The following is an 8,911-nucleotide window of genomic DNA, read 5'->3' as shown; positions in this document are numbered from 1 at the left end:
ATATTTGCCTTAAAAAAATAAAAAAAATAAATATAGATGTAGAAAAACCATGACTGGAATTTTCTAAAAATGGTGGCTGTGGCATTGTGGCTCAATCTCAGGGCATGTACACACGTCTTATTTGAGAGTCTGTTATGAAATCCACCTGAAAAAGCAGCCCAAAAAAAACAAAAACCACCCTCACAACTGCATGTTAAATCTTTTATGTCAAAACAGCGTATTATTCATATGTTCAGTCTTTTGATCATCTTTTAATTGCTTCAAGTATCCAAAGACCTAATATGGTTTAATAGAAGTGATCGGAGCTTTACTCAAGAGTCATCTACTTGGAAGATGCCACAAACTAAATAAAGAAGTTTGGAGCTGAAAAAGAAAGACAGAATACGCCTGTCGTCTGTTGCATGGTTTAAAAATGCCACAAAAAAACGACGGATCTTGAAGTGGGCTCCACTTAAATGAATACTCGGTGGGTTTGCCTCGGTTTAATACTAGAAGTCCCAGAAATTTCAAACTCCCCCCTGAAGTCCCGAAACAGGGTTAAATGACCCTTAAGGCCCAGTCACACACGACTTACCAGTGATCCCGAAAACGATGAGACCTGATAGGGATCGCAGGTAAGTCGCTGGGAGGTCGCAGGTGAGATGTCACACAGTCAGATCTTACCAGCGATGCAGGAACAATACAGGTCGCAGTAGCGACCTGTATAACGATCTCAGCAGTCACTGTGACCCTGTCACACAGTGTCAAACACAGCGATGTGTCCTGCCCAGCGGGACATCGCCTTTGAAGAAAATGGCCTAGACCATTCTGCAACGACTATAGAGATTTCACAGCAGGGGCCTGATCGCTGGTAGGTGTCACACATAACGAGATCGCTAACGGGAACGCTACTGCGTCACAGAAACCATGACTTAGCAGCGATCTCGTTATGTGTGACGGTACCTTTAGTCCAAACTGAATAGAACTACCGTATTTTTCGCTTTATAAAAGACGCACCTGATTATAAGACGCACCTAGGTTTTAGAGGAGGAAAATTAAAAAAAAAAAATTGAGCCAAATAGTGTGCTAAAACAAACATTTTAATAAAATTAAAAAAAAAACATTTTAACAATTTAGACTCAACAGGAGGGTCTGTTATGGGGGGGGGGATCTGTGGATGATGCACTGCTGTGGGGGACCTGTGGATAACGCACTGCTATGGGGGACCTGTGGATGACACTGCTATGGGGGACCTGTGGATGACACTGCTATGGGGGACCTGTGGATGACACTGCTATGGGGGACCTGTGGATGACACTGCTATGGGGGACCTGTGGATGACACTGCTATGGGGGACCTGTGGATGACACTGCTGTGGGGGATCTGTGGATAACGCACTGCTATGGGGGACTTGTGGATGACACTGCTGTGGGGGATCTGTGGATAACGCACTATTATGGGGACCTGTGGATGATGCACTGTTATGTGGGATCCGTGGATGACACGGCTATGGGGGACCTGCATGATGCACTTTTATGGGGATCTGGGACTACCACCCCCCTCATCCTTAGGAATACACCCATGTACTGTATACCATACATGGCTGTATTCTGAAAGATGAGGGGGGTGGTAGTCACATTTACACTTTGGCCACTACATTAGTCCCTCCCTGGAGTGTTTACACTAAAGGACTACAGCCCCCATCATCCTTCAGAATACACCGATTGATACAGTATATTCTGAAGGCTGATGATGGGGGTTGTGTTGCCCATTGTTCCCCCATGTTCCTGACATTTGTCAGGCTCAGATCACTGATTGGTGGAGGCAGCTCTGCAGAAGTTGTCTCCACCAATCAGCATCCAGCCCTAGCGAGGAGAGGGAGAATCGTTCTTCTCTCTCTCCTCTTTCTTATGATAGTCTCCGTCTGCTGCGGAGATCTAAAATGGAGCCCGCGCATGCGCAGATCGCGATCTTCGAGAGCCGCGATCTCTATCTGCGCCTGCGTAGCCTCTGACGCGATGGACTTCAGGAAAATGACTACGGAAGGCAGCGCATGCGCAGATAGAGATCTCGCTTCTCTGAGATCTCCATCTGCGCCTGCGTCACCTCCGCAGCCATTTCCCGGAAGTCGCGTTGGAGGCAGCGCAGATAAAGATTTTGGCTATGGTGACCGCCACCGCAGCCGATTGCCGGGGGATCCATGGCGGCCGCCACCGCAGCAGATTGCCGGGGGATCCATGGCGGCGGCCACCGCAGCTGATTGCCGGGGGATCCATGGCGGCGGCCACCGCAGCTGATTGCCGGGGGATCCATGGCGGCCGCCTCCGCAGCCGATTGCCGGGGGATCCATGGCGGCCGCACCAGCCTCCTGTGACTCACTCCACCGCCGGATTACTGCCCGGTAAGTTACATTCACTTTGTAAGACGCACCCCCTTTTTCCCCACAATTTTGGGGGGAAAAAAGTGCGTCTTATAAAGCGAAAAATACGGTAACTAGAAACTAAATGGCCAAACTCAATAGAAAACAACAACCTCCTGTGGTGCGACAGTAATGGCCTTAATTACAGAACAAAAGACGGTGATTATAGGATGTTAGCTAAAATACTTCAGGTCATTCGACCTGTCTCTGGGTTCCAAAGGTAGAAATGTTAAATGACCCCTCTCTGGGACTTCTAGTGTTAAACAATGTGTGCAAATACCCTAATTTCGGTGGAGTGGAGCTGCAATACCAGACATCAAGGACTGATGAGGCACTATTTTTTGAAAAAAGAAAAAAAAATAGTAGCAATGTTGTTTTCTACTGAAAATCCAAAGATACCAAGCAATAGACATTTTTTAATTTGAGAAATCAATAGTAAACATGAAATTAAACTAGAAAAGTTTCTTATCAGACAAAATTGTTTCTCTCTTCCTGGACTATTCTGAAAATTCTCAACTCCAAGGTAAAATCTGTCTCCAGTGACTACAGATTTTTAGATTACAGAGAAAAGAGATGGCAGTTGGTGCTTACAAGATTCTATTGTAGAAGGAAGGAGAAGGAAGCAGCTAGAGGTAGAGCTCAACTTTCCCCCTCTCCCCTCCTTTTTGCATAAAATCTTTCTAAAAACCAACTGCCATCTCCTATGCAGAAAGGAGGGGAGAAGGAGGAACTCTGCATCTAGCTGCGCCCTTCTCCTTCCTTCCTTCTACAATAGAATCTGGTCAGCACCAACTGCCATTCTTGGTAATCTAAAAATCTGAACTCACTGTAACCAAGAATTGAGCCTGGGAGGAAAAAAAATAAATACATATATCATACTTTACAAAAGTTTCTTATTTTTATGTATACTATTGATTTAGGAAAATAAAACTGATGGTTACACTTTAAGATTTGCCCTCCACGAGTTTTCCACCTGACCTATTCGCCATAGAACTTTACATATTTTCTCCTCTCTCCACTGCAGATCCGTGGATAACACCCTCCTCCGGCCTCTAACATTGTAAGAAATGGGGAGGGTTGGGGGGGGTTTGTTAGAAAAGGGATGTCTTATGGATTTGGATATTTTTATGAGAGCACTAGGCAAGATAACATTTTCTATTATTTGCTGCTGCAGTGTATGGATGTTCTTTAATATTTAATTAACTTTTAGAAAGCTGTTCTTTGCATTCAGGAAGCAAATTAAAAGAAAAAAAAAAAATCTGTGTGTAGTTGGACAACCTTTAGGCCCGGTAACATGACTGTACAATTTAGACGAGGATCGCATCGGACTGGCTGGCGGCTCCCCTGACCTGAGCGTGACCGTTCCATAGAAATACATAAAGCTGTCAGATTCTGTTCAGGAGAGCCGCGGTCAGGGTATGTGCGCACGTTACTTTTTACCTGCTTTTTACCTGCTTTTTTGCTGCTTTTTCTTCTGCGCTGTTTAATGCCAAAATGGATGTGTTCTTCTATTCAAGCTGAGTTTTTGACCAAAGTTCTGCCACAAAAAGGCAGCATTTTGAACAACAGTGTGAACAAGAAACCCAAATTCCCATAGACTTTGCTTGAATAGAAGAACACATCCATTTTGGCATTAAACAGCGCGGAAGAAAAAGCAGCAAAAAAGCAGGTAAAAAGCAGGTAAAAAGCAACGTGCGCACATACCCTCAGTGTGTGCTCTGCGATCCTCGTCCAAGTTAAGGCTGGCATATTAGAAAGAAGCCACGCCCTTTCCTATTTGGAAGCTGTAGGCCCCAGCCGAAACCTTCACACAGATCTGAAAAGGTCGTCATTTAAGCCCGTTACCTTAGTCAGGTTCCCAGCTACTGAAGATGATCAGAAGGACAGGGTTTTTTTTGTTGTCTTTTTTGATGAATCACATTTTTTTTTTTTACACTTTTTATTAATTCTAAAACTTGATGAGTGAATGTTTAGAGAAAATACTTATCTAACTAATCATAGGTTACAAAAGGACAAGTGATCCTGACTATATTACAATGAAAATGAATGGATTCTACCAGATCAGTGAAAGAAGCACATATAATGATGAACATATTACAAAACATGGGGTTGTAAGATTCGACAGCGGACAGTAGTGCACAAGTTACAGTTTTCATTTCTAATAAGAACCTAAAGACAAGATTGAGAATAGATCTGTCATTTTAGAAATAAACCTAATATCTTTACTTAAAACAAAAAAAGCAGACAGGGTTAACAAAAAAACACCGACAATAGACAGACAACTTATTCTACAATCTGGCAGCTAGTTTTAGAAGTCGTGACATTTTCAATAATTATATTATAACCAAACAGTCAGGTGTCCAAGCCCTGATCAAATGGGACAATAAAAAGGGGGATGAACAATAGGATCAACAGATAGAGAGTTTCCCGATTTTCTAAAGGTGGCCATACTCAATAGACCAAAGGTGATGAAAAGTAGTTGGGTGAAACTTAGCAAAGAACAGTCGGTTTAACGAGCAATGACATATAATCCAAAAAGAAGTGGCAGTGCAGAAAATTTTCATCCAATAGTGTCTAGTAATTGACTATACATGGGTCACTCAATATACAAACCATCATCCATGAAAGAACATCCCACAGAGGAGGAGAATGTTTAAGGAATGCTCGTCTGTACTTCCATAACAAACATCACTTGTAGCATCGCCTACTGGAAGTGAACATTCTTGGCCAATATTATCTGATATGTCTCGACGCAACGATTGATTCATTGAAAGTTTGTTCAACCATCTTCTATCTAAAGTGTATGGCCACCTTAATAAACTTACACGGTCAAAGAACATTGTCAGATGAAATCACACCTGAGAAACAAGTAAAATTACTTAAAGTCTTATACTAATTAGTCACATCAAACCATGTGACATTGTCCACCATTGATTCATTGACACTGTACCACACAGTGATACGTAACATTCTAGAAGGGAACCGGGCTACTTCCGTAACACCGGCATCCTGGAGGCCCACCACATTTACATCAATTCAACCGGTGTAACACATATACAATATATAGACAGTCAAGTATTCGACAGGTCAACGTACTTCGGATTCAGCATTATACTGGAAATCTCATACAATTCAATATACTGTGTTATGTACATTGTATTATACAGGCATATTCATTACACATACAATGTATGTAGATTAACTTCTCACACAATTGCAAAAAAAGAATGCACCACACTTATCCTCTGGCTGAAGAGTATATTCATTAGTGTCCATTAATTAGGTGACATCATTAATCATTGCTTATGTCACCAATACCTGGTGAACGGAGTATAAGTAATGGAACAAGTCCCCTTCCAGACTACGAGGACACAATCATCTTGTTCTTGTAAGCAAGACTGTACCAGTGTGAGTGCCAACACATGTATCCTCCAATTTCTACCATTATTCTACCCTCTTGCATTTATTTTTCCCCCATTCTCAAAAATATATTCTGCCCACAGCGTTAGTTGGTAAAATGTTTATTTTCCCCAGTCTTTCATATTTGCACATTTAGATATATTCACATTTCTCAAGTTTTATAGTGCTGCCTGAAAAATCAAGAAAAATTTGTGTTGTGCCTGGCTGTTATTTTGGAAAAATTGCTAAATGGAAAACCTGCAATATCTAGTTAAACTTTTTACGTTGAAGGAACACTAACAAGTGCAAGCCTACGAGGAAGAACAGATTCAATCTTTGGCTTGGATTTCCTTAACAACGGTCTGGTCCAAGCTGACATCACATCATTACTTTCATGACTTCTTGCCTGTGTTTTTCCATTTTCTTTTTTTAATAAATACATAGAGGAAAATTGTGTTTCATGGGAACGATCAATCCCAAGACAACTTGGCCCAAGTGAGATGACAAAGATCAGTCCTACGACAAACTTGGAATGGTGATTAATAGTCCTTGTTCCAGGAGGACACCTGTTCCGTTGAACAGGACACAGATGTTTTTTTATTGTTTGTATGTTTTTGTTTTTTAACTACTCACATCATTGTGTCCATTGCCACATTCTTGTTGACGGCATTCAAAAATCACTATGAAGGCGTCGATACCAAAAGATGGAGAGTTAGTAAGGTTCTTGCATTTGAGTGTGCTCGGCGGCTTGGGGAGTGAAGGGACGGATATAGATTCAGTCGGATAACTTCTATTGGCAAACAATCTTGTTGCTTGGATTGGTTTCCTACATAAAATTGTGTACGATCCCTTACATATCTGCTAAAGGGGAAGGGGATTGTTTTCAATACTTCAATTTTGGGTTGTTTTTTGTTTTTTCTTTTTAAATTTTAAACTTTGGGATCAAGGGCCCCCACTATATGAATAATCTGCCTTGTTGTGCATCACTAGCTTGTTGTCCACAAAGTAGAAACTGTCTGATTGTGTCTCATAGGGATGGATGATCATTTCACGAACTGCAAAATACAAAGAGATACACAAATTAAAATAAAAAACAAACAAAAAAAAACAAAACAACAAGAAATGACAGAAAAGAGCACAATCTCACCATAAAAAAAAAGGTGCTACAAGGCATGTTTGTTCTATCTTTGAGGGATGAAATAATAAATGACAATTTAGTCATGCAAACCAACATAATACAGCGGGTAATTACTTTATATGCCTTGGATCCTTTTTTTGTTCACGGGTTTAAGAAGTTACATTAACCTGACAAATGACAAAGGTACTCTAAGGACAAAAATGTATGGTGTCATACCATAACAGGCAAAATACGTATTATGTACTAAAGATAAGGACTGGGGCACAACGTGAAATAAGTTAAGAGGGAGGTGATGGGGGAAAAAAAAAACAAACACAACTAACAATAAGTGCAACGAAGCGGGTGTTTTATTTCTTATTTTTTTTTTTAAAGCTTAGGGTAGATAGAAGAATAATGACAGACGGCCCCATGGTATAGTTTTCTAATATACATACACACACACACACACACACACACACACCGTATTTTTCCGGATTATAACACGCGCTTTTCCCTCACAAAAATTTGGGAGGAAAGAAAGGGGTGCGTCTTATAATCTGAGTGTAGCTTACCGGGGATGGTGGATAGGGGACGCAGGAGGCCGGGGAATGCTGCGGCAGCTGTACAGTGGCTGTGGTGGCTGGGTTGGTGCGGCGGCTGTGCGGGGCGGGTGGTGAAGACTTTAAATAATGTTGCCTGGAGTCGGCGCAAGTGCAGATGGAGATCTTGGCTCAGGATCTCATCTGCACACGCGCTGCCTTCGGCCCACTGATCTCCCAGCAGCAGACTTAAGAAACATGGCGCCCGGAGGTGGCGCTTGCACAGATGAGATCTCAGCTTGCCATTGAGCCAAGAGCTCATTCTGCACTGACTCCGGGTGCCTTTTCTTTGAAGCTCTCACCGCCCGCAGCCTGAGCCCCAGCACAACTACAGCAGCTAGAGCACCAGCACAGGTGCCCCAGCTGCCCCTTCCAGTAAGACACCACCGAATCATAAGACGGGCCACATTTATTTTTGTCCACACATACGTACACATATACATATACACACACATATATATATATATATATATATATATATATATATATATATATATATATATATATATATATATATATATTTGCCTTATTCTGTCTGTCTGTCTTGCTCCACAATTATGTCGTTACAGTGACAACCGTCATATTGGCCGCTGAAGTCTGCCTGGCCCCGCCCCCGCCCGGATTGGCCGCTCGACTAGGCCCCGCCCCCAGCACGCATTGGACGCTCAGCCTGGCCACGCCCCCCGCACGCATTTCCCGAACCGACATGGAGCCCCGACTCCCAGGTGAGTGCTGCACCCCCGGGAGCCCACACCAGCGTACGCAACGCGAGGGTATGTGTCGGCTGGGTTGCTGGCGTACGCTGGTAACCATGCTACACATCGGGTAATATTGTGTACCATGGTTACCAGCCTACGCCGGCTACCTGCCCATTCAGATCGTTGGTCTCCCGCTGTCAAACACGCCAATGTGTGCTGCACAGCAGGAGACCAAAAAAAAACAAAAAGTGAACCAGCACTGTCGCTTTTAATACTTACATGATGTGTACCATGCTTACTAGCTTACCCCGGCTCCCGACACACGTGTCCTGGAGCCAGCTACACTGGTAAACATGATACACGTCGGGTAACTATGGAAACCGCTTTGCATAGTTGCCCGCTAGGCCACGCCCCCCACACATTGGGCACCTATACACCTCCCCCCAGGACTACTCCTCCTATTATCCTCCTCTCCCCCCAGGACGACTACTCCTATTATCCTCCTCTCCCCCAGGACTACTACGACTGCTGCTGCTACTACTACTACTACTACTACTACACACACCTCCCCTAAAAAAAAACACCCACACAAGCCGCGCAACACACACACAAACGCTGCAGACACACAGCGCTCCACAAACAATACAACACACACAACGCAACACACAAACACCACCGCTCTCACACACCCCCACCACCC

At 43.3% G+C, this 8,911-nt stretch overlaps 1 protein-coding gene across 1 annotated transcript in view; it reads right to left on the bottom strand.

The window, feature by feature from the left end:
• Nucleotides 1–3,978: 3,978 nt before the first annotated feature.
• UNC119 (unc-119 lipid binding chaperone) overlaps nt 3,979–8,911 on the bottom strand; it is a 98,529-nt gene continuing 93,596 nt past the window's right edge. Inside the window, exon 6 of the mRNA XM_075335265.1 lies at nt 3,979–6,852. Coding sequence (XP_075191380.1) covers nt 6,740–6,852 — 113 coding nt within the window. The 3' untranslated portion in view covers nt 3,979–6,739. The remainder of the gene's footprint in view (nt 6,853–8,911) is intronic.

This window comes from Anomaloglossus baeobatrachus, chromosome 2 (assembly GCF_048569485.1).
Source record: "Anomaloglossus baeobatrachus isolate aAnoBae1 chromosome 2, aAnoBae1.hap1, whole genome shotgun sequence".
NCBI lineage: Eukaryota > Metazoa > Chordata > Amphibia > Anura > Aromobatidae > Anomaloglossus > Anomaloglossus baeobatrachus.
The sequence above is the reverse complement of the archived record's forward strand: the minus strand, read 5'-3'. Positions and strand labels throughout refer to the sequence as shown.